The 26,568-nt window shown below is 42.2% G+C and overlaps 1 protein-coding gene across 2 annotated transcripts in view; it reads left to right on the top strand.

Moving 5' to 3' along the window:
* The window catches only part of kcnq1.2 (potassium voltage-gated channel, KQT-like subfamily, member 1.2), a 120,498-nt gene that overhangs the window by 43,636 nt on the left and 50,294 nt on the right, over positions 1–26,568 (top strand). For both annotated transcript variants that reach the window (XM_028585564.1, XM_028585565.1), the window contains exons 12-14: positions 1,743–1,766; positions 3,411–3,464; positions 3,771–3,882. In XM_028585564.1, coding sequence (XP_028441365.1) covers positions 1,743–1,766; positions 3,411–3,464; positions 3,771–3,882 — 190 coding nt within the window. The remainder of the gene's footprint in view (positions 1–1,742; positions 1,767–3,410; positions 3,465–3,770; positions 3,883–26,568) is intronic.

Genomic DNA, 26,568 nt, shown 5'->3' with positions numbered 1-26,568 from the left:
TTTCTTGTTATACTACTTGCAGTTTACCAATATTGCTGCAGTCATGCCAAAGCCAAGTTGTTTTCTTTCTGAGAATGATGGAGTTGATTTCAGATCATTCAGTATCCAGATAATTGTGGTTCCTAATGTTTGCCAGCACTCATACATAAGGATAGAAACAAATGCAGGTCTATACACGCAGTCTATGATAGATGGCTGGCTGGTTAAGGTGGCGGTGGTTTAACTTTCTGTGTTAAAAGCCATCCCCGTCAAATGAATTGACCCAGACTCCAGGTTAATAAATGCACTTTATGAGTTTTTCCTGTCAAAGTGTGTCATCATAAAAGGAGCTGGAGTGACATAAACTTGACATTAAGGCAAACCATCAACAGAAGAGCAACCACTTATGGGGGCACATGTTGTATTTAATGTCAAACCAGTTAGATAGCACATTTTATCCAGCATTTATTCGCATATTTACTAGCAACAAAACAAGCTGTCAAAATACAGATCTTATGTTTCATGTAAGATGTTTCAAGAAGCCTGCAGCCTGCTGTCACTAATGATACTGTGTAGAGTTGAAACAGCATGGCACTGTAGATCTCTGCTTTAGATCCATCCATAAAACAGGCATCTGTAATGTCAACTGTCTACACATGAGCTTCTGCTTTTTTATTTGTTTTAACCATCACTGTTTCAAAGACTCATGTAGGTGTAACATGCATATGATTTTTGTATGTTTTATAAAATACTTTCTAAGTAGCAAACTGGTATAATTTAGATTTTAGGGTTTAAGAGTCAACTAATATAAGATGCATGGTGATACAGTTTGGTTGTTTGCGAACTAAGTACATTATTGCATTAAAAGAAAATATGGATGAATCTCCCACTTTTCCTAAACTGTCTTGAATGCATTTTAATGCTGGTTTTAAGTAATCTCTTCCTGTTTATACTTGAAATAACAATTGTTTGGCCACTAGGGGGCAGCGGAAACAAGTTGTGAACACAACATTGACATATTATCCCATTTTAGGTTGATATAGGGAACTTGTTAGCTAAACGTTGCTTATTTACACATCCAGCAGCTATCTACAGTAGCAACAGTATTAGTAGTTTTTTTCCTGAGGGAAATATATGGCTCTTTTGATGCTAAATGCTCTATGTTCACTAGCTAGTTGCTAAAAACAGCTGACTGTGATGGCCAAAAATGACCATTTGAGAGCAGTGAGTGAACCAAAAGGGCAAAGTAGCAGGCCAGACAGCTATGCAATGAGCGGAAGCCCCCTATGAAACGTCTTTAAGCTGAGGGGAGCTGCAGATTCGGTTAATTATTCACTGCAGGTTCATCACCACAAACAACCCCCTTAAACTTGTCACATTGTTTTCACATTGTCATTTGATATTGTTATTATAACAATATCGATTATAGCTGCTTTAAATAAACACTTTCAAGGAAAGCGCTTGGCAACAGACATCAAATGTATTTTTTAGAGTTTAAAAGGGACCGTTTTTACAGTTACTGTGTGAGTATAATATCCTCTGTTGCTTTCAAAATTTGCAGGCTGTTTCTGGCCCAGAAATTAACATACAATCAATCTTATTCCAAAAAAGGAGGAAGTTATTGTGCAACAAAAATGCTGTTGTGTTGCAAAGCAGGAACTGATAGAGAATGTTGATTGGAAAGACGTGTCATTGCTGTGTGCCCCAGCCATGTCGCAGTCTCATACTAACAATATTTCTTTCTTTCCTGTCTTTCTTTGTAGGAATCACCATGTTCAGACAAACAGGTGAGTGCTTCCAACTCCCCCATCACAACTGAGGTGCAATAATGGGATTTCCAGGGATTGAGTTATGACATTTTGTTACAGAGACGATGATGTTAAACAAATACTTTGGTGCACTCTGGTTTCATGGTACCACCCTCAGGTTTCCATTCCATAATCGTGTATGCATAAGCTCAACAGCAATTGAGACTCTTTTATATACCTCTTATTCTTTGTCAAAAATGCAAACGCAAAGATTAAGTATATAGTATATACTGTATGTGACCACTGCACTTAAACAGTGGTTAAGTACTTATTTTTCTCCTATTAAAAAGTCCTCCCTGTTAATCATTAGCTAGACTGCCTTTTTAATGGGGCCCAGACAGTATTTTAATTAGACTTTGCTGGCTGGCTGGGCTTTTGTCCCCAACCGGACCAAACCAGAGCCAAGCAAAGAGACTCAGACACTGGTCCTGGGTTGACCTGGCCTGTTTTCTTTACTGGGTGCCCTGCCAACACCACGGGTGAGGAACAGGGCTGGCCTGGCTAGGAATGGACAGGGGCCTAGGGGACTTTGGGGACCTAGTCTGGGTTACTGAAGAGAGAGAGAGAGAGAGAGAGAGAGAGAGAGAGAGAGAGAGAGAGAGAGAGAGAGAGAGAGAGAGGTGTGCAGTTGATAGGCGGCTAGTTGATAGGCGGCTATTGTGGAGCTCCAGTGGTCATAAATAAACTGGTCATTGTTTGATTTAGTCAGTGTCCGGCTTATCGCTCCACTTATCTGTCTGGCCCCGCCCACCTCACTGTCTGTGAGAATCTATCAATGGAGCGCCCTCTCTCTCTTTTTCCACACTTTTTCTTTTTTTCGTCTCTCTCTCTCTCCTCCCCTTGGTTTATACTCTAACTGCCTAACACATTTGCACTGATGGGCCAGATAGAACTACATATATTGTTAATAAACCCTTATCCTGTTTGTGTAGCCGATAAGCCAGTTCACGTCTCCTTCAGTGAGCTGAAGTTGAGGCCAAAGGTGGCTCTTGTTAGCTCTGGTTACCCTCCTCCCCTCTCTTTCTTCCTTCTCTCCTTCTCTCCTTCCCTGTCTCTCTCTCTCTCTCTCTCTCTCTCTCTCTCAATCTCATACTCTGCTTCCGGAGTTTGGACAATGTTAAACAAACTCAATGATTGAATACGAGAGAGGTTGAATGGATTTTGCTTGAATTGGACTGGTCTTTCATACAGATTTGCCTCTCCATTCTTTATCACAATAGAAGCCTGGTGGTTTGGTGGAGAGACTTGTCAAACTCAGACGCTGACAGTCTGACTGCAGGTCAAGACCTCGCTACACATGTTGTTCTTTGCTGTTGTTTTTAGCCATGCCAGCAGACAGCCAGCTGCACTGTTGAACTGGAACACTGCAATTTCTGTTTCCTCATATAAACTGTATTAATATATAACTCAAATACTTTTTCCCAGCTGCCATAAGATAATTCCACTCTAAAATTACTTAATATCTTCTTGTATATAGACGTTTTGCATCCTTTTGAAAAACGGCATGTTAATTCAGGACCTCACCAAACGGTTGGAACGGAACAACTGATATAAAAAGGTGTTTGTTTAAACTTATTTCCTTATTTTTTTCCCTTTCTTTTAACTCTTTTTGCATGGCATCAGGCCCTCCTCAACATTCTTGGTCGTCTTTCACTCTGAGCTGCCCTGGCTCTCCAGGTATCTTTCTGTTTCTTATTGTCAGCTTTATGTTTTCTCATACTCAATACATATATTACAATTATAGCTGCCCTTCTCATCTTAGTTTGCCTTTTATGTGCACTAATATTTACTTGAACTTTTACATATATCTGGTGGCTTCTGAGCTATACACGCAACAATAACTTTTTTTCTTTCCAGTTGAAAATTAGTTAATTGAAAGAAACATTTCCTCAGTATGTATTGAGCAAATTTAAACTTGTATACATTTTACCAGCCCAATATGAGTGTACTGACATTATTAACTATTATCTCTTTCCTTTGCAGTGAGAAGGAATCATGATGACAGCGCCTCCATCGACATCTCCCGTGCCAACAGCTTAAGCGATGAGCTGGACTACATGACTGAGGACATTCCCCTGCCGGTGGTGAAAGCTCAGTAAGTCCCAGAACATGTCCCCTCTGCTCTTCTCTGGAGCCCCCATCTCCCTCCAATCCATCACCCTGCCCTTCATTCTTCGATACACATAATACTGATTTCTCTACTTGTCATAGTACCTAAAGGCCCTTTGTCAGACCAGAGAGCCCCTCTAGCTGCTCTCTAAATGAAGTTGTTTTGTTGAACTCTCTTGAGGGTTAAAGAGACTCTCGAGGGCCAAAGCCATATCAGGTACAAAGAGTTTTAAAGGGGATTTTCCCTTTAGTATTGAGGGAAATGTCAAATAAATCCCTCTCAATAGGTTGTAGGACAAGTTAATGTACCGGATGGCTTGTCACCACATTCCCTAATAGGATTGAGAAATCAACCCGGTCTCACGCCAGGTCGTTATATAGTCACGTTATTGTAATCTATTAAGTCGTGGACAGGTTACATAAATCCCGTTTTTTTCGTGTATATGCAACGACTTTTGAACGTGTACAGGTCACGCTTTTCGAACCTGCTGCTCTGGGGGACGCGACAACGGGGAAATGAGGCGCCACACGCCGGCCAAAACAACGGGACGGGCCGCCACTCGCGACCCACGCAGGGGCGCACAACAACGGGGAAATGAAACGCCACAATAACAAGACGGTTGGGGTTAGGAAAAAAAAAAGAACGGGGAAAGGAACCGTCACACACGGGACACGCCGACAAAGGAACTGCAACACGCGGGACAAAGCAACTGCCACACGCGGGGCGCGATCTCCGGTCTCCGGGGTGAAAGTCCTGTGTTTTCTGACCCATCCACCACCCCGACCAACCTCCCTACGCGGACTTTCGCCTTATCAACTACTCGCTACTCTCTTTCGTTCTGGGATCACGAAATATGCTTCCCATTAAAATGCATTGCTTTCAATTTCGTAATGGCCACACGAAAAAAACGGGATTTACGTAACCTGTCCACGACTTAATAGATTACAATAACGTGACTATATAACGACCTGGCGTGAGACTGGGCTGGAGAAATCACTGCTGTTGGTTGGTGTGTGAATTGCGAATGGTGTTCCTTCCCCCTGCTGGCCCACTCATTCAAATGAGTTTCATTAATGTAACCCAAAATGTAATTAGATGTTTTTTGCTTCCTAAGTGAATTGCTGCTGTAGCAGATGTTAATAACTGCTGCAAAAACATGTTACTCTTTACCCATTATTTTGCTACTATCTCCTGCTTTTTCACCAGTATCAACAGACCAGTACTCCCACAACCACAAGTTTACACTATCAACAATCACTATGGGTGTTCACAAAGAAGAAAAGTGGAAAGACTTTACACAGATAACATGTCAACACTATTGTTAGGCTTAATCCAAGTAGTGGGAGACTGCCAAGGTGCCTTTCCCACTGGGACAGAGTCATGTAGCAGCATTGCATACAGATTAGGCGATAACTTACTGAGCAGGCAGGTAATACCAAGTCCCATGGGACTAAATGCAGTAGGCTAGGGGTTGTTAATAGAGTATGGGCTTTAAAAAAGTTTGAATGCTACATGGGGCTGTAGTTGATGTTGTGTATGTGGCTGTTCCCTTCTTTCATTATGACTATGGATAATCCATAATGCCTCAGGTGACAGCTCATGTGCACTGAAGGCTTTAAGGTGCAGTTTGAGTGCTGTGCTGTGGCATATTGACACTTAGTCCTTTGTATGTGCTTGTAGTGTTGACTAAAAATTGACTAAATTGGATTTGCTACATAATGTGGTCCTTCCCTTCGGGGAAGGGTTAAAGTAAAAATAAATCGCTATTTCTATACCACTAACAAGGCTCAAAATAGCACCACACTTCCACGGTAACATAATGAGGGTCCCTACATGTAAACCGAAGCATTGAGAACTTTGTAAGTGTACAGACAGTTCATTAAAAAGATAGTTTAGAAAGACAATACCTTCATGTATACAGGCGAGCGCCATCTTGGCTCAAGCACGGCGTTCGTCGTTTGACTGCTCATGACTGTTTTCCCAAGATGGCGCCTGCCTGTATACATGAAGGTACTGTCTTTTTAAACTATCTTTTTAATTTTGTAAGGTAATTAGCAGTTTGCAATAAAACTGGTTACATTTGATTAGTATGAAAACAACGGTCGACTCGGTACACATATGTAATTAACAGTATCACAAGTAAAGGTAGTCATTGTGCAGTCATATGTTCCCTGTAAGTGTATAACTATTAGATACTGCTGCATTGTATGTTGCATTTTACTGCTGTAGATGTTTAAGGTTGTGCTGCTTTAAACTCCTTTATATACTGTTGGATAGTTTAATTTACAACCATGCATCAAATTCTATTAAATCACCAGATAGTTGCTGTCCTGTGAGAACCACGTATCTCTAATAACTTTTCTTTTAAATAAAAAACAACAACCCTGTTTCCAGCTGATCCAATAGGTTTTTAAATAGTTTATTTAGCTTAAGAAGTAAGACATTTTTTTCAGCCCATTAATTAACACTTAATCCTTCAGTTCATTACAAACATTTACATTAAAAATCAACAAATCTGGACATTTATCTGGAGGTAGGGGATGAAAATGTGTGATCTGAGAAGTAACTTAAGCTGTCAGACAAATGTTGTGGAGTAGAAAGTACAATATTTACCTCTGAGATGTAGTGGAGAAGATTTATTAAATTGTATAAAATAGAAATACTCAAGCATACTGGTAAAGTATGCCATAAAACAGCCCATAGCCTGTTAGGGGCCCATTTCCTAATAGCGTTCCTCATTATTGTTAATACAACCTCTGTTACAGTCAACCATGTAGTGAACTATAACATTTCATGTAACATTTGGATCTTACACAGTTAATTACAATCTAAGCATGTTTCCAGATTTTCTGCCAGTTAATTCATAATTAATGAAGTCCCTGAGCAGATGTAGGAATCATCTAGACATAAATGGCAGCCTTTTAAAAAAATTACTTTCTTTTTTGTGGGTGTGTCTGACCATTTGCGTGTGCATGTGGGACCTCTGGGTGTTAATGACTGAGTGTATCAGAGTGAGTCTTCCAGCTGCAGAGACAGACTGTCTATGTGTATCTCTGTGTCTATGTATCAATTGCAGGGCTGATATGCCCATAACTCAGCTATAACAGCTAAACTCAGATTTGGGCCATGCTGGGCACATTTCCATAACTGGTTTGTTTTGGCCCCTGTGTCACGCCACCAAGGACAGCACTGTCATTTGGCATCCTTATCTAGATTTCTACAGACAGCTACCAGATCCACCCATACTGCCTGAGGTATCAGGATCAGCTTTCTGTTGTTTTATATCCAGGAATTGAAGTTTCTCCACACCTTCCAGCTTTAATGTAAATTTGACATGAGCTGGCACTTTCCTCAGTTAAGCTAGGTGCTTGTCCAAATAGCCTTTATTCTACATTTCTGGTACCTCTATCACTTTTATTTTTCTGTGACAGCACAAGCTGGAACGTTCCACTGTTTGTTTGGCTTTGCGGAAGCAGACTACCCCCCAAAATGAGTGTGTGTGTGTTTGTTCACATGTGTGAGAGGCATCAGTACAGCTGGCTGTGACGTCTCTGGGCTTCTGAACAGGAAGTGGTGCAGGGCAGCGTCCGCACGCAATCGTGCCTTTCGCTCCTCTGAACCCAAAACAGACACACAGCTACATAAACACACACAAGCATGCTTTTTCCCCTCTGTGAAGATACATCTTTATTATTGTTTTGTTTGTTTGTTTAAAACCAGCTTATGGTGATTTGTTAGATTTAAAAACCTAAATAAAATAGAAAAACACAGAAAAAACATACACTCGTTCCACAACTGCAACATCCTATTTCCCTTTTTACTGTAAACACTTCCTTCACTATTTGTTTACTTAGTCCTGTGTAAATGAGGCGCGATTTTCTTTTTTACGATTCAGTGTGTGTATGTACAGCTGTACATTTTACAGTTGTACAGTTGATGAGCTGTATTAGTTAAATGTTGAATGAAATCATAACAAACCCCAGAGGGGCTGCTGATACTAAATCCATCCAAAAACAGATTGAGTAAATGTTTCCAAGTACACTTATTAGGCCCCAAACAGAGGAAGGCCTTGTTTAGCTGATTGCAGTGATTGTGTCCTATCTCTCTCTCCCTGCTCACTGTTGTAACACCCTTTTTTTTCTCTCTGTTCTCTGCATAACGGCATCATCTCTCTGCCTCTCCATGTACCAAAAATAAAAAAGAATAACTCTCCTGGTTCTTTTCTCTGTCTAGCAGCAACACCTCAGTAATGTTTGTCATCTTGTGACCTGAGGCACTCTGCCCTTGCTCCTGCTGGATGTGGCCAGGTTCTGCGCCTTCCTCCTCCTCCTCCTCCTCCTCCTCCTCCTCCTCCTCCCCTCCTCCTCCTCTCAGACCTGTAAAAGCCTGCATGGGCCACCTGCAGGCAGCTCTTAATTAGTTCCCCTCTTACAAGCTAGCCGGAGATAAACAATGAAAACCCACTGCAGCGCTACGGGAGGGATTGCAGGCAGAGACACATGCATCATGGCCTGTCCTCTTCAAGTAGGGGCCTCTCTCTGCTGAGCACTGGCGTCTTTTGTGCAGAGCTCTGAACAAATTGACTTTTTGTCTGTGTGGCCTCTGTATGCCTGTCTTGTACACTGTACTCTGATATTGATGGCATGGTGGGGTGTTTTAAACATATGGTGTTTAGTCAAGAGGACAAATCTAAAAAGCATTCATGGTTTCTGTCACAAGAGTCTTTTTAAACCTTAAATATAGTCACTTTGACACATATTTGTGATATAAGTTTCCCCCAACGCATGCCCCCCTCTACCCCAACTTTGTTCTCCAAAACGTGCTGATGTTGTTGAAAGTTATTGTATGGGGCTTTATGCAAGATTAAACAGTGAATCTAATGTGAAAATATCCAGTAAATCCTCCTAATATTTTTTGGCTTTACTGCCAAGTATTAGAATGACAAACTAGACTAGGCAAGGGCCTCACTTTGGTCACATGCACAAGACACAAATGCACACACATATGCACACAGACAAACGGGTAGGGTAAGATCCCTGGCCTCCTGCCCTGCATCAAGAAAAACCCGGGTGGTACTGCTTCATGAAAAGATAGAGAAAGATACTAAGAAAAAAAAGAACAAATTGTGCCACAGTTTCTTGACTTTCTGGCAATTTCTAAAGCATAAAGAAAATACAGAAAATAGTCTTGGCGCAGTAAAACAGCCACACACTGATTCATATTCTCTGGACAACAGAGCTGTGCATGGAGGGATTCAGTAGTTAATCTCATTACACACTGTGGGCTTTTATGTGGTTGCTGACCTCCACTCTACCTTTACTCACTTGGACGCATTAGAAATAGTTTAATTGCTCTCACTTTTCCTAAAATACAACCAGCATAAATCCTACAGTTAAACTGACAATTTCAAAATAGAAATTAGCTTGTTCTCTTGCTCTAGTCGAAACCGTTTACATGTAGGCTAATGGTGCATGTCTCTGGTTGACCTATTATTGTTTATATTATTTCTACTATAGATGGATCAAAGGATTCTGACCGTAAGGGAGAGAATCATCCTCTATTCAACTCCCTGAATGCACAAGAATCTAACAAGTGTTTACCATTTAGCTTCAGTGTATTTCACAATGCCTCAAGGACATTATACTGTAGCAATACATGTGGTAACTACAGTTGTCTGAATATGAATATTTATTGCAGAAAATCTTCTTTATAATTACTCTTGCATCACAGACCGCAAGTAAAAACATCATCTGTCATCAACTTCAATTTGAAATTCAAGAACAACATGCCTGGTAGACAGCTTTGACTTACAACACCCCTTTGAGTTGCCTCGCTGAAAACAGAACCGTGTATGTACAGTTATACTTGGAAGTCCAAACAGTGACCAACAATGCAGACAGAGGCTACTTCTTCTTGTTACAATTAAGCAAGGGAAGCCATGTTGTCCAGTGCTTCTGTGCAAATGAGGTTTACCGTGCACTTTTACCCATATCTACATTATTCCATGTCACAAGTGACTTCTCTGGTATGATTATGACTTGCACACGCACAAATTGGAGAATACAGTGTTACAGAATTGCCTACTGCAATAAAAGCCATCTAAACAGTATTTATTTTTGAGTGTTACTGTATATCCATCCATCCATCCATCTTCGTCCGCTTATCCGGTGTCGGGTCGTGGGGGGAGCAGCTCCAGCAGGGGACCCCAAACTTCCATTTCGTCACAATGATGCGATAAATTGAATGTAATACCGCCCCCGCTACACCGATTCTCCGACCAATCTCCCGCTCCATTGTCCCCTCACTCACAAACAAGACCCCAAGGTACTTGAACTCCTTCACTTGGGGTAAGGACTCATCCCTACCTGGAGAAGGCATTCCATCGGTTTCCTGCTGAGAACCATGACCTCAGATTTAGAGGTGCTGATCCTCATCACAACCGCTTCACACTCGGCTGCGAACCGATCCAGTGAGTGCTGAAGGTCACAGGCCGATGATGCCATCAGGACCACATCATCTGCAAAGAGCAGCGATGAGATCCCCAGCCCACCGAACTGCAACCCCTCCCCACCATACTACGCCTTGATATCCTGTCCATAAATATTACAAACAGGATTGGTGACAAAGCGCAGCCCTGGCGGAGGCCAACCCTCACCTGAAACAAGTCCGACTTACTGCCGACAACTCGGACACAGCTCTCACTTTGGTTGTACAGAGATTGGATGGCCCTGAGAAGAGACCCCCTCACCCCATACTCCCGCAGCACCTCCCACAGTACCTCCCGGGGGACCCGGTCATACGCCTTCTCCAAATCCACGAAACACACATAGACCGGATGGGCATACTCCCAGGCTCCCTCCAGGATCCTTGCGAGAGTGAAGATTGGGTCCATTGTTCCACGACCAGGACGGAATCCACATTGTTCCTCTTCAATCTGAGGTTCGACTATCTGCCGAACCCTCCTTTCCAGCCCCTGGAGTAGACTTTACCAGGGAGGCTGAGAAGTGTGATACCCCTGTAATTGGCACACACCCTTTGGTCCCCCCTTTTGAAAAGGGAACCACCACCCCAGTCTGCCACTCCTTTGGCACTGTCCCAGACTTCCATGCAATGTTGAAGAGGCGTGTCAACCAAGACAGCCCCTCCACACCCAGAGCCTTGAGCATTTCTGGACGGATCTCATCAATCCCACGGGCTTTGCCACTGTGGAGTTGTTTGACCACATCAGTGACTTCCACCTGGGAAATTGACAACAATCCCCCATCAACCTCCAGCTCTGCCGCTAACTAAGAGGGCGTATTAGTCGGATTCAGGAGTTCCTCATAGTGCTCCTTCCACCGCCCTATTACCTCCTCAGTTGAGGTCAACAGTGTCCCATCCTTACTGACACAGCTTGGATGGTTCCCCACCTCCCCCTCCTGAGGTTTTCCAGAAGCACCTTGGTGCCGACCGAATGTCCTTCTCCATGTCTTCTCCAGACTTCTCTCACACCCGCTGCTTTGCCTCTTTCACAGCAGAGGCTGCAGACCTTCGGGCCCTTCGCTACCCTGCAACTGCCTCCGGAGTCCTCCGGGATAACATATCCCGGAAAGACTCTTTCTTCAGTCGAATGGCTTCCCTGACCACCGGTGTCCACTATGGTGTTCGTGGGTTACCACCCCTTGAGGGCTAAGACCACAGCTCCTCGCTGCAGCTTCGGCAATGGAAACTTTGAACATTGTCCACTCGGGTTCAATGCCCCCAGCCTCCACAGGAATGCACAAAAAGCTCCGCCGGAGGTGTGAGTCTGTTGGACAGGGGCCTCCTCCAGACATTCCCAATCTACCTGCACTACCCTTTTGGGCGTACCAGGTCTGCCCAGAGTCTTCCCCCACTCCCTGACCCACCACTAGATGGTGATCTGTTGACAGCTCCGCCCCTCTCTTCACCCGAGTGTTCAAAACATACGGCATCAGATCAGATGAAACGGTTATAAAATCGATTATTGACCTTTGGCCTAGGGTGCTCTGGTACCAAGTACACTTATGAGCATCCCTATGTTCGAACATGGTGTTGGTTATAGACAATCCATGACTAGTACAGAAGTCCAACAACAAACAGATCAGGGAGGCCGTTCCTCCCAATCACGCCTCTCCATGTGTCTCCAACGTAGCGGCGCTCAGCCGGGGGCTTGTGAGTTTCCCCACACTTGCCCGGCGCCTCACACCCTGGGGAGTGAGAGGTAAGCCCCACCAGATCTAACCGGTAGTGCTCCACAGTTCCGGCTCCTTCCCTCACAGAGAGGTGACATTCCATGTCCCCAGAGCCAGCGTTTGCCGCCCGGGTCTGGTCCGTCGAGGCCCCTGACCTTCACTGCCACCCGTGTGGCAGCGCACCCGACCCCAGCGGTTCCTCCCACAGGTGGTGGGCCCATGGTGGTGGGAGTGTTATATAGATTACTTAAAAAAGAGATATGTGATACTTAGGCACTTGTGAAAAAAGTAACAGTAAAATGTAATATAACCTGCAAAACAAGTTTCTCATTGGATCAGAGCACACAGACCTAAATCACACGCTGTTTACGCACAGACTGTGCTGTGTGTAAAATGTTACTGTTCTTCCACAGAGAAAGAATATTGGAGCCACTGGAGCAAATTCTCCTACCGGCGCCAAAAAGAGAATCAGCAAGCCATCTTTTATGATATGTGACACCCAGGGCAATAAAATGCATTTTCATGAAGTGCTTAATTAAAGAGTGTGTTTAGTCATGCTTGACACTGGCCATCCTGCATTAATGAAGGCCCTCATGCTGCTGTTATAATGGGTAAGAGTGTTTACTCCCCCTCAGTAGTGTTGGTGGTTCTGGAAGGGTTTTATGGCAATAGAATTATCAGTGACTGCTTTATGGCCTCTTACAGCAAGCAAGTACTGCAGAAACAAATCGTCCAGACCAAATAAAAAGATACTCCCACCAACATGATCTCTACAGTACTTGCTGCATCCCGATTATTGACTGGTCTGTAGAGGATATTAGTGCCATTTTTGTTTTATTATTTATTACTGCTGTAACAACTGTGCAAGGAACCAGATCAAAAAGTCATTGGTGAGAAGGATTTTATGATCAATTTTTAAACATTTTTTTACTTTACTTATGTGGAGAGTACAGCACACAGAGGTGCAGTAGTATGGGTTGTTGTAGTAGTATATCAATAAGAGGAGGAAATGTGATTGTGCTTACATTTATATATCAGTGTGTTTTCACACACTGCGTGATTTCACTTGCACACATTAGTTTAAAGCACATCAACCATGATTAGTATGCAACTGTGTATTTAGATTGCCCAACAGATTTCACAGGAGTCCGTGCCCTACTAGTGCATTCCATTTGTACTCGGAAGTCGGATTTTCCAAGGTCAAAGTCAAGAAACACGCGCCCTGACCTCGGATTTCTGAGCTCAGAACTCTGACAGTCACGAAGTACCCCAAGCTAAAAAGCCAACATGGCTGCTCCGTGCATCAACAGTTGTGAAAGCTGTAGTAACATTAGCACTTTCGTCTTATTTGTGTCTCACTAAATCAGTCGTACACACAGTCCTGTCCAACTTCTATCTGTGGACATGTTGCTATGCTGTTTGTATGCACAAAAAACAGCGTAATGCGTTGTTGTTAGCTGGCATTGCTAACAATGGCTAACCTGGCTAGATCTAATGAAAACAATGAAAATCAAACTTGTAAACGCATTCAACTCGAGTGTGACGGCATTCCCAGCTTCGCCTTCTGAGTTCCGAGGTAAATGGAACGCATTATAATCCTGGCGTCTTCTACTCTGACTGTAGAGAAATCAAAGTAAGACCCCACCCAGTCCTTACTTGGAGGATTCCCAGACTTGCCCTGTCTCTTAGAGGTGTGTCCCCCCTCCCTGCTCCAATATTAGAGGCACCTGTATAAATATACTCTATCGTCTTTTGTGTGTATGTGTTTCTCTCCACGCTCTCCTCCTCCTCCTTCTCCTGTGCCGGGCTCAGTTTCTTCTTCACTCCTGTTAATGAAAACAGTAGTCTGTAGCAGCACCTGAGTGGCCTATTTGTACAGCCAATCCAATAGCCTTCGAAACTCTCTTGGCCACCTTTTTTTGCTCAACTCTCTCAGCTCTCGTGCTCTCAGGTTTTCAAATAGGCCAGCCGTGCCATTTGATGTGGGCCGGGGGGGTTTATTCAGGTGTGGCGAGCAGTGATGCCCCCACCCAGCCTCCTTGATGTTGCGTCCATCCGCAGCCAGGTGCCGGAGCTTCGTCAGAGAGACTAGTGTTCCGGCTCTGGAGATGAATAGAGGGCCTGTTGATGGAGCTCGTCTGTGGGGCCCTGTGGTTTCTCCCCTCTTACACGCAGAAGCAGGGATAGACTACTGGCCAGGGCTTTTACCTGCTGGAGAGGAGGGGAGCTACAACACTCTGGACCATGCTTTGCCCACAAAGGAACTTATAATATGTTGCATGTATTTTGTTGTGTGTCCATATGTCCCCATGCGTACATGTGTTTGAAAGTGTGGCTGCCCCACCTGTCTGAATGAACACCAATCTGTGTGTTTGAACTAAGGCTGGGTCTGGGTCAGTAGAAGTTGAGTTGGCTAAAATGGGCCGCCTGGCATCCGCTCAAGGATACAGCCTCAGATCACATTATGAGGTGGGAGGGTTCCAATGTATTTTCTTTGGAGGTGTGATTGTTCTAAAATATCCCTTTCCTTTATTTTAGATAGAGAGAGGTGGGTTATTTATATAACATTGACAGAAAGGTATTTTAGTCTGCTAAAATTGCATTAAAATATGCATCTAAAACCCAATTTTCGATGTGAAATGCAAACTATTCTTTTTTTAAGATTCTTTTTTGGGGCATTTCCACCTTTAATGGACAGGACAGCTAGGTGAGAAAGGGGAGAGAGAGGGGGAAGACTTGCAGGAAATTGTCACAGGTCGGACACAAACCCTGGACCTCTGCATCAAGACCTAAACCTGTATTTGTGCGTCTGCTCTACCAACTGAGCCAACCCGGCCACATGGAAGCTATTCTTTAAGGAAAGCTCTGCAGTGTCAATAACTTCACTGCAGGTTTATAGGCTTGCTGTAGAGGAATTTCAACACACTTTATATACTTTATACATTTTCAAGGTGATAAGTCTTAAACAGTATTGAATTCAGTTCCCTCTAATAAAAAGGCCTTGGAAGGTATTACAATGTTTTAAATTTAATTTACAAAGGTTTTTAATATTTTGTCTAGCCTGCAGTAGACAGAAGCATTAATTATAATTTATTTTCATGTGTGTGCATGATGTGGTTTGGAGGCTGTTTTCAGTATTGTTTGTGGAGTTTCAGTCAAAACTATTTTAAATATTTAACACATCCATCAATTTTCTGCTGCTTTTCTGAGTTCAGGTCACGTTATTTGATTAATTATATTACTAGGAATTATTGTTGTATACAGTTTGGAAGTACTGAGAAAAATGTATATAAATGGCAATACATTCATGTAGATAATAATTACTGTACAAATGTATTAAATTGCATTCTATGGGGTAATGAAAATGTCTTAAATTAAATTGTTGAACTCTGCAGAAACTCTGATACAGTACCTTTTGCTGAATGACATGAATAGAAGCTACATGACCACGAGTTATGAGAGCATGACTTTTCTGAGATGCCGGCCTGTTTCAGCAGCTTCAACTTCCCGGTAGTACTTGGTAACTGTGTTTATCTGAATGTGATTTCTCTGAAAGAGAGTTTCTATGTTTTCAATTGAAGTCTCATCCTCAGAACTTTTCTTTATCGCTCTGACCAGTCTGAAAGACAACAGGGAGCGAAAGTCAGTTTGGCAAGTGCTGCCTCTATCACACCACCATCACCAAGCTTTGCACGAGTTTTATAGGCGACACACCTCACAGCCACACTTTTGCAGCTGCACCACAGAGAGTACACTGGAATTTGCCACGCTCTTTGCTTCTTAGAGAAACACAGCCACAGTGTTGCTGTGGTTGGATTTCTCATAGATCTAGCGATGGAAGTTTATCTTACATGTGACATCTTGGCAGTACTAAGAAAAAGATAAGCAACAGAGAGGATTAGAGCAAAAAGAGAAAAGTACTTTTCTTGTTGCTCTTTATCAAATGTTCACTGTAGTCTGTGATAAAGAAGCAGTCCCCAGGTTATCAATCAATACCTTAAATGCCTCTGGAGCCAGATGTTTTAAAGCAGCGGAGCGAAAGAAAAGCTTTAAATCATAGAAGGTGAACAGGTAAGCCTTGGTCATACGTCTGTCACCTCCACTTCCCGAACTTGCATGCACATACGCACACACAAGTGCACACACACACACACACACACACACACACACACACACACACACAGTTCTTTCTATTCTACTTCACTAGTGTATTTTTTCCACTGCTGTTAATAGCAGCAATATAGAGCCCAGGTCATAATGAAAGACCCCCCCAGGGGCCATGGCAGGGTCTAATAACCCTCTAAATAAGTCTCTTCTAGTGCTGAAAGGCCGGCCTCTTTATACTGCAAGTGTATATGTGCTGTAAAGTCTTTCCCAGCCTACTACTGTAATTTGATGGCCTTGTTTTATCCTTTTCTTTCAAAGCTTGTCAGAAAATTGTGAGTGAAGTCAGAGAGGGTGTCAGTGGATCAAAGTGCTGCAGGCCCTCCCAGTTAGAGGCTCTGAAAAGCAGTAAAAATGCATAAAAGTACATTGAATATATTGAATGGTTTATGTCATGGCTTTATATGAAAGTGTGTTACGATAAAGTGTCATCATCAGTGAAAAAGTCATACAATAAAACAGAGTGACAGTAAAATTCAGGATTTCCATGCTTTGAATGGGTCCTTGTATGCTGTTGATGTAGATAGTTACTGTAAATTATAAATTCTAATTCAGCTAAAGTCAAAGGTTGGAGAGGGTTAACTGTAATATTACTGTAAATTTTCCGGACCAAACCATTCACGTGTTTTAGATGGTGTGATATATAGATACCACAACATTACCAACATAATAATAGAACCGTCAAAATTGTACATTAAAATATACACTCCATGAAACAAATACAGTGCACAGTGCAAATAAAAGAAGGCCTTTGTGTGTTTGAAAAGGTGGACAACACTAAATAAGGTAGTGTGGTTACAGAGGTGATAATAATGTTATACAGTTAGCTGGAGTTTGTCAGAGCAGGGCAGGGCAGGGTGGTACCTCTACAGTTAAGTTACAAACTGAGTCAGGGGGTTGGGGTGGAACAAACTGAAACATCAAACAGTCTGATTTACACTAAACAGATTTTCAAGATGTAAAAAAGTTTTCTTAAAATCATCTACATATAAATATAATGGAAATGGCTGTTGCCATGATTTTACAAACGTTACAGTACATAATGATTTTTTTCAAGTTACACATTCTGTGCTTTTAAAAAAAAATGTATTTAAAGTAAGTGTGCTCTAGCTTTTGGTTAAATTATGTTTCAGTGCAGTCACCAAACTGCTAGGAATAAATGTATATTAGGGAAATAATCAATCAATTGCTCTAATTCTAATTCTTTAATTCTTTGGTCTTAATAGTATAATTCAAAGCCTAAACATATTTGTAACAGCCTTTGAAAAATTTAAGCATGCGTATCATTTAACTGTAGAATGTAAAATGCACCTCTGGTTGATACAAAAATAAAAGAATATTCCCAGGAAACCTAACCCCAGTTTTTTTTTAATAGTAGTTTCACCCTGGTAATCATGGTTTGACATTTTTTTTTTTATAGTTTTGTTTTAAAAAAAAAAATAAAAAATCAAAAGTGGTCCTTGTACCTGAAAGTGAGACAAATAATTGAACTGTGAAAGTAAAGTAAATTTTAAAACACTTGAAACAAAACTGCAGGGAGATCAACAGTATTTCAACAGGAGGTTAGTCTTTAAGAAACTCTGAAGGTCTGTCAATTCCTTATAAAGTATAATAGTAATAGAGCTAAGTAGACTAACATGATCACATGTAGTTTGCTATTGTCATATGCAGATGCTTTTGTTTATTCTCGTTTTGTTAGTGATAAAGAGGTTACGTTCGACTAAAATAACACAGCAGCGCAAGAAAGCCAAACGTCAGCAGTACTACACAGTGTGGAGGAGGGGAGCTGAGTTTAAAGAGAAAATAAGTTCCCCTCTCTGAGCAGCAGGCTGTGCTGTAGCAACATCGCTCCTCCACTCTTCACTTCTCCTCACTGACAGGCAGGCTACAATCACAGATTTTTTAGTGTAGATTTAATAATTGTGCCTCTGCTTGGTTTCCACAGAGAGTAAGACGGAAATGGTAAGTGTAGGATTGAGCTTAAGTGGAAATGTCCTTGTCAGAGTGTTTTCATGAGTTTGGTGTCTGCAGTCGGGCGTGCCCATTACCAAGACCATCAACACCACCACCACGATCACCGCCGCTACACTGGTCAATATCCTCTGCCTGCAATTCATTATAAGGTCTCAATGGCACTTTTCCCTTCTGGAGCAAGACAGAGAGAGAAAAGGAGAGATGCATTGAAATAATTGACTAAACCACACTTTCCCTCCTCTGTCAGAGCTACAGCAAGTTTTTCTTTTTGCTGTCCAACAGCGTTCAGGTTTTTTGTGTCTTTTTCTGCTTTGGTCGAGCCGTGAACAATAGTTGTTGTGTGCCAGTTCCAAACAGTTGATAACAGTTTGGCCTGAGATAAAGATTGTGAGCAGGCACTTTTATCTTGAAATATAAAGCTGTCTTTTTTTGGAGAAAAGGACTAATCAAAAGCTTTGTGTGTTTGCATATGTGCACAGTGTTTTTTCTCTGAATTTTCAAGCTCCATTTGGTGTGTCACTACAGTATTACAACATTTTTCCTGACTGCAGGTCAAATCATCCACTCTCTCTCCCTTTTCTCTCTCTCTTTCTTTCTGTCTATCTCTTTTACATTTGCCCTGGCCTCAGTACAAGTCCTAGCAGTTGTCAGTTTCAGGAAATGCACTGCGCTCTGTTGGGAAGTGATGTATCTGCCTTTTTTTGTAATCTTTATCAGCTGCTTACAGGAAGCAGAGCTTCTCTGTGCACACAGGACTATTCACTCAGCCCTCTCCTCTCTTGCTATGATTGTATGCAGAATGACACATCCACTGGCTGCATGAATAGATAGCTAGGTGAATGGATGCAGCACCGAGATCCCCTGCCCTCTTATTGACTTATTACATAGAGTGTGTGCATGCATGTAAGCCCCCCTATTGTACATGTGCACACACACATATATACACACACAACTTCACACACTCAAACCAAGCACTGTACTCCCCTCCCAGTAATCCAAATGCTTTTACACTTTGTCTGACTTGTGATTGCTAGAGGGGCCATATTGTTACTGCTGAGCAACAACGTCAGCCCGCTGTCCACTGCACCACCCACATCCAACCCGTACACTCTCCTTACACCCCCAAACAGTGTATCACATTAAAAGCCTCTAGAACTAGCATCACATGATCTGCAGAGCAGTACTGCAGAAGTGTGTGCAGAAAAGAAACGAAAACAAAGCTGTATGTTTTTGGCCAGGGCTTGAGTGTGATGTATGAGCAGGGTAAGTCAGTGTGTCTGGGTGTGTGTGTGCGTGCGTGTGTGTGTGTGTGTGTGTGTGTGTGTGTGTGTCTGCCTCTCTCTCTGTGCGTGTGTGTATGAGTGGGGAGAGCAGCTTGAGTCCAAACAGGATATTGTAGTACACGGGAGCACAAATTCTTCCTGCGGCAGTTTGGCTCTGTGGGTTTAGGACAGACTCGACGACAAGCAGGCAGCACCCCCTACATTGTCACACACACACACGCACGCACGCACACACACGCACACACACACACACACACACACACACACACACACACACACACACACACACACACACACACACACACACACACACACACACACACACACACATCTTCTAGCCTCCCATCAGATAACTGTTTCAAAAGCCGCCCTCCCTTTCTACAAAAGAAACAATATTATTGGACTCAGTAACAGTTTCCTGAGAAGAGAGCAAGGTCCATAGAAACAGAATAAAAACAATCAGTCCGTTTTTTAAAAAGTGTTGGGAAATAATAATTTATGAATGCAAATAATCCACACTAAACACTATCTCACGTTCCACATTTTAAACTATGTAGTTAAATTGAAATTAAAATTGACTCTGTGTTGCATTTTCCAGTTTCATTCTAATAGAGTAAATAGTTAGACATCCCAAGACTTTCTCCTTAAGATAGTTTGTCATTTGTGAAAAAAAAACCTCCAGATTAGTGTAGAGGGGGGAAGGAAATCTACCAAGAGGGAGGGTGGAACGGATTCACCTCGTGTTTCAGACTTAGAGAGGAAAGACGAGGGCGAGGGGAGCGCAGTGTGTGCTGGTGTAAGCAGGGGTTCATCTCACAGGATTGTCAGGAGCATTAAAACAAGTTGTTTGGCAAGTGCCAAAGCAGGCAGCACCCCTCCAGTTGCTACATCCTGGGTGCTTCACCCGGAACACCGCTGAGGCACACTGACTGAGGCAGTGTGTAACTGGGTGAAATGTTGTCCCTATATAGAAAAATAGCAAGAAAGATTTTGAATAGAAACACTGAAACAATTTGGGCAGTTGAGTCAAGGCTAACTAAACTATTAGTTTTGGGTTAAAACCAACAATTCCCATTTTCCTCCATTCCCCTGTGTTTTTGCTGTGTTCCTTGGTAGCTCTATAAAACTTTGTTTGGACAAGAAAGCAAACGTTGTTATTTGCCTAAATTGTATTAGTAAAGATGACTTTGTAAGCTCTGAGTTTCCATCATTTTTGAGCCATTTGCATTTGGTCATTTGTGTGCTATGAAATCTAGATTAAGTCCTCATTTGTTACTTAACACAGTATTTTGTATTGAAACAAAAGAGCCATAATGTTGTTATTAAATTTGTGTTTCCAACTAAATTGTTTATAAAACAATCAGTAATGATCATCAATTTGTTCCATGGAATCTGGAAAGAGTTTACATTTGTGTAAAAAAATCTTGGTAAAAGAAATGAAATGTTATTTAATCAGCCTAATAATGCACGTACACCATGGCAATGGCCGCTTTTAGGTATACATTTTTTCTGTCCATAATGTAAATTAATACAGTTCTTTTTTATTTTCGAAATTGCATTTTGATTTTCAGCCACTTTGTTTGGGTGTGCATCTTTATAGTTCTGTAAAGCTATGTTTTTAAGTCATCAGGAATTAAGTAGTCTTTTTCTCTGATTTATATGTTCAAGTGTCAACATATACATTGTGAAATATATATATTTTTTAAATAGAAAGGAATTGAAAACATTTCAGTGATACTATGTATGCATAAAACAACAAGGCCTCACTCTTAACCCACTTAAAACAACCCTTGGCCTTTTTTTCTTTTAATCTTGGGTCGTTCCTCATGTGTGCTTACTTAATTGCCAAGGTTATGACTCATGAAAGATGAACCCATACCACTGCCTTTGCTGGGAGTAGATTCATACTAACCCCCAAGCAGGGAAAAGCAATAGGAAGCCAAAGCAATAAAAGGCTTTGACATTGATGGGCCTGTTTCCCAAACACTTAGGATCTTAAGTCGTCTCCTCTCAAGTCTGGCTGGAGGGGCCGAGGCTCCACTTCTTATTGCTGTGTCTGACCAGAGTCGCCATGCCCCTGAGAGGGTCGACGTTTGGTCTTGGCCCCTTAGTTCCTGTCTGTCTGTCTGTCTGTCTGTCTGTCTGTCTGTCTGTCTGTGCTACTGAACATGCTACAGGACTTGGTGAGGTGGGGTTGTAAGTAAGTGAGGAATTTCTGTGTGTTGAAGGCCTTTAGCAAACAGCCCTCACAGTGTGAAAGCAAATACAGAGACCTGTTCAGTTGTGCAATAAAAAAACACTACATCTGACTGTCTACTGATTAGACACTAAGTGCAAAAGTGAACAAGGGGAAGACTTGTGGTAATAATGAGAAAATGTAATACGTTTAAAAGTATCTTCTGAATTCACAGTGAATTTGTCCCGAGAGTGTCTCATGACAAAACAACAAAGCAAAAACTCTCACTTTAAATTCTGTGGCATGTGGTAAACCTTACATAGTAACAGGCACCTATGCAACACATGAAGGGTAGCCATACAGAAATAATCATGTTCAGCATAAGGAAAATGACTTGAGAGGATAAAAAGTCAACACAACCTACTTTTTTCATGTTGCTGTTAAACAACTTCTTAACACCCTCCGTTCGTCCATTTGGCTTCACTGACTGGATTAGGTTCATGCACAAGGCCCCTACTCATGCCAGTGGATTGCTTATGACAGGCCCTTATGCAGACACCTTGACTGCCGTGAGCAATTACTTTAAATACACAGGAGAGGGCCAGAGCTGGGCTGACCTGTGGGAGGGTGAGAGGTAGAGAGGGGGGATGGAGAGACAGAGGGAGAGAGGCACTTAAGGAGAGGTGAAATGGGAGGAAGGAGAAACACCCCACAGCTAATTCTAGATTATGTAAAATTCTGTTTTTCTTCGGAGCAACACGTAAAACCACTTTATGAGTGTCTCGAATGAAAGGTATTTGTACTCACAAGTTAAGTGGTGTTTTTTTTTTAACTCTTGAAATGCCATGTAGTTCTGTGAAACATCTATAAAATCTTTAGCTGTCATTTGTAATCAGATAGCGTTCACATTGCATTCATGCAACGGAATCTGTCTCCTCCCCGTGGTTCTTATGTGTTGCGTTAGCGTTACTAAAATCCATCCATGTCTCATTGCTACAGTTCAGATAGAGTTACCTGTCTGTGCGCCTGACAGTGTCAAAACTGACAGCAGTCCTGATCCCTCCCAGTGTCCTCGAGCCCAGTCTGTCTGTCGATCATGTTTCATACAGATCTGGACTGGCTCTGTTACACTACAGGCCTTGTCCCTGCTGCTGTGTTTTTGCTGGCTCTGCTCTATTTCACCTAAAATTAGGGAGGGTCCTCAGACACTGACTGGGCACAGCGAGTGCAAAGAGTTCATCGGGTTGTTGATGTTGAGGTATAGTTTGTAATGTATATGAAAGAGAAGGACTTGTTTGTTACGAGGCTGCGAAAGACAGTGGTGCTTTGGATGTGTTCAAGTTTTGGTACCACATCACTCTGTTAGTCTAGGTTGGGTTGTATGGTTTAGAAAAATAATAATTTAGTTTACTCATATTTTTACATTCTCTCCAGAAGTGCAGTTGCTACACATGCGCACCACTGCTGAATGTATAGAGAGGCAATATTGACCTCAGGCTAAATTCCTGTTTCTTACTTGCTTTGGCCATTATTCATATCAGTAAAATAACATTGTACTCTTCCAAGGCAACATTGCTAAAAAAAAAGGCAGAAACAAAACAAGAAACGTAAGCAGTCAGATGATCAGACTCAACTTATTTTGAAGAGGAAATGAAGGCCCAAATTGTCTGTTGTAAACCTACATCACAGTTAAACTAACTTATAGTACAGGTTCAACTTGGACCTACCATACTTATTTTTGTATTTCACATATTTGGGGCGTGCTCACTTTCAGTTTTTACCTTCAAGTAAAAAAGTGGCTAAAATAGTTTGCTTGTTTACAACCTGTCTAATTGTCTGACGACTACTTTGTTGTGATGCAGCTGTGTTTCCATATCTTCACAATTACTTTGATGTGTATGACCCGGACTTAACCAATAGAAGAACGATATGTAGTTCACAGTTCACTTTAACTTGGCTGAGGGGAGGAGTAGTTTTCTTTTTGTGTGTGTGGATGAGTGTTGCTGTATATCTAGTCTGTGGGGGAACAGGGGAATAGTTGATGAGCGTGTTAGATCTGCGAGAGAATGAAGAAGTGGTAATGAGTTTGTGTGAGGTGAACCAAAACTTTGCACACCCTTCTTCTTTCTCAGCAAACGTTTTTCTCTCAAACTCCCTCTCTTCTCCTCCTGACACATACGCACACACATGGTGTAATGACGAGTGTGCAGAGCTGCTGAGCTGTTCCACATGTGCAGGGTGCGTCGGATCAAATTAGGCCTCGTTGACAAAGGGTCTTTTACACACAGGTGGATGTTGGGGGAGCAGGAGGCTGCAGTTAGCCAGTCAGTCCAAAACCCAGTCAGTCAGCAAACCAGCCAGTCAGTAAGTTAATCAGTCAACCTGCCATTCAGACAGCAACTTCAGGTGCACCATGTTTGATGTTTGGACCGGTGGAGTTTGACTTTTTCTTTCACTCAAACGATTGTCCCAAAAGAATGCTAAAAAATGTCTTGGATGTCTGGATTTTCTTAAAATGTCTCACCCCCATCATCATCATCATCATCATCATCACTATTTCATACTTCTCTAAAACTCAGCCTTGGGATTGCTCTTTTTGAATGGAATATCAACAAGCTTAGCCTTGACACACGCAGTAAACCCCGTCAAATCACAATACACAACCAAAAATCACAACAGCATGTCAACTGACTGCATTTATAAACCAGAATATGGCACTGAGAATTATGTTGTATATAATTTGTCAAAAAGGCAACGATCCTTATGTGCTCAAGTGAGATCTGGTGTTTTGCCTTTGACTATTGAAACAGTACGATATGTTAATGTTGAAGAGGAAAAACGTATTTGTCCTATGTGCTGTTTGAATGATGTAGAAAATGAGTTCCATTTTGTTTTCTACTGTCCTTTTTATCGTGAGCAGCGTGATTTTTTGTTTTGTAGGATAAAAGCAGAGATTGATTTGGTAAATATGGATGATGCTCAAAGATTGAGATGGCTGTTCACATATGAAACATATACTTTGGCTAATTATTTAGATAAAGCCTGGGAGAAGAGGAAAAAAGCTCTTTATCGAGTGTAGATGAGAACTAGTTGTTTGTGTGTGGTATGTGTGTACGTGTATATACATGTATGTATGTGTATGTCTATATATTTGTATTCATGTATTTGTTCAAAGGATTTGTATATGCAACGGGAAGTTGTTTGTTGAATAAGTGAATTTGTGGTGTCTTGTAATCCCATGTGGGATGGGCCAAGATGTTTGGCATGACACAGAAATAAAATATAACTAACTAACTAACTAACTATAAAAAGAAAAATGCAATTTCCAATTACTTCTCTTTCCCAAAGTTTATTACATTCTCTCTCCAAGTTGTCACTTTTCATATAGGAGCATAAATCCCCCTACGGCACACACACACACACACACACACACACACACACACACACACACACACAGCAACCCCCTGGGTACCGGGGTAACCATAATGCAGCAGTGCAGGCTGAGTTATTACGTTTAATCCGTCTAATTGTTGAGTTTCATAGAATGGGACCCAGTCTGCCTTGGAACTAATTCTGTCTGGGCATTCTATTTAATTCGCCACACTGGGCCCTAAGCTCTTCTAAAGGCAAGCTGCCCCCTCCATTCCCTCCACCCCACCCTTTAAGAATATAAACCCCTTATCTTCTCCTCTCCCTCCCTCTCCTGCATGGCAGAACACTGGGTGACTTGTGCTGGAGAGTGATTCCTCAACAGTCCATAAAACATTCTTCTGACATTTTGGACATCCACTCCAATGAGGCAGGATAATGGGAGCAGAGCTACCATCAGCAGCAAAATGGCGTTGCAGCACCAGCCTTGCCAGACACTTTTAAATGACAACAATATGCAAGTTGCATGAGGATATGGGGCAAGGCATGAAATGAATGGAAATTGAGATGCACGTCTTGGATGGCTAAAGAGAAGTGTATTGATAGCGTCACGTGTACAGCCCAAGCCGCAAAAATGCCCGTGTTATGACACAAAAGGCTTTAAAAAAGAAATCCTTTCTGAAAATTAATCGTGGATGTTGTATGTGTGTGTGGACGTGTGTGCTACAGCTGCTGTTTAATTGTTGCCACTGTACCATAGTTTACAATGAGCTCAGCATAGCTTAGCTGACGTGGTTGCAGTCTCACCCAAAAACAATGCTGCTTTAACTGGTCAGATTGGTGGGTGGTTGATTGGTTGGATGGTTGGTTGCGTGGCTGAACGGCGATAATCCGCACTTCCAAATCCCATGCATTTAGTCAAATTATTCCAGGCCTTAAGGCTCCCATTGTGGCCACTGGCTGGTCCGTTGCTGTCTGAGCCCCCCACAGGGACAACAATGCCACCATTCAAGGCCACTCGCTGTTACCGACGGGCAATTTCAGGTGCGAATTGGCTGTGTAGCCAGTGGCTTATATTAAATGACCTAAGACGTGACCTCGAAGGGTAAGAGAGGATAGAGAGGGAGGGGAGAGAAGGGAAGAAACAGAGTAAGCATTTGAAAAAGAAAGAGATTATGTGAAGAGGGGGCAGCACTGCAGTGGTGTCATGTCCTGTCATCTTCTTGCTCTGATCGTGTTAAAACCTGGCAAGAGCTGCATTAATTTGGAAAAGAGATGAAGAATGAGAGGGAGAGGTAGAATATGTGAGAAAGGTAGAGAATGATACCTTTCCTATCCTGTCTTCTTTTCCCTCCACTCCGTTCCTGCTAAACATCTCCTCTGTCCTCCCTCTTTCCCCCAATAATGTGCTTTTAATCATACTGTATCTCCTTGGCTGGCTTGCTTGCGTGGGTGAGTGCTGCGTCCAAGCCCTTTGATGGTAATCTGCAATGCACCCAAAAGTCTTTTGAAG

Source organism: Perca flavescens, chromosome 8 (assembly GCF_004354835.1).
Source record: "Perca flavescens isolate YP-PL-M2 chromosome 8, PFLA_1.0, whole genome shotgun sequence".
NCBI lineage: Eukaryota > Metazoa > Chordata > Actinopteri > Perciformes > Percidae > Perca > Perca flavescens.
The sequence above is the reverse complement of the archived record's forward strand: the minus strand, read 5'-3'. Positions and strand labels throughout refer to the sequence as shown.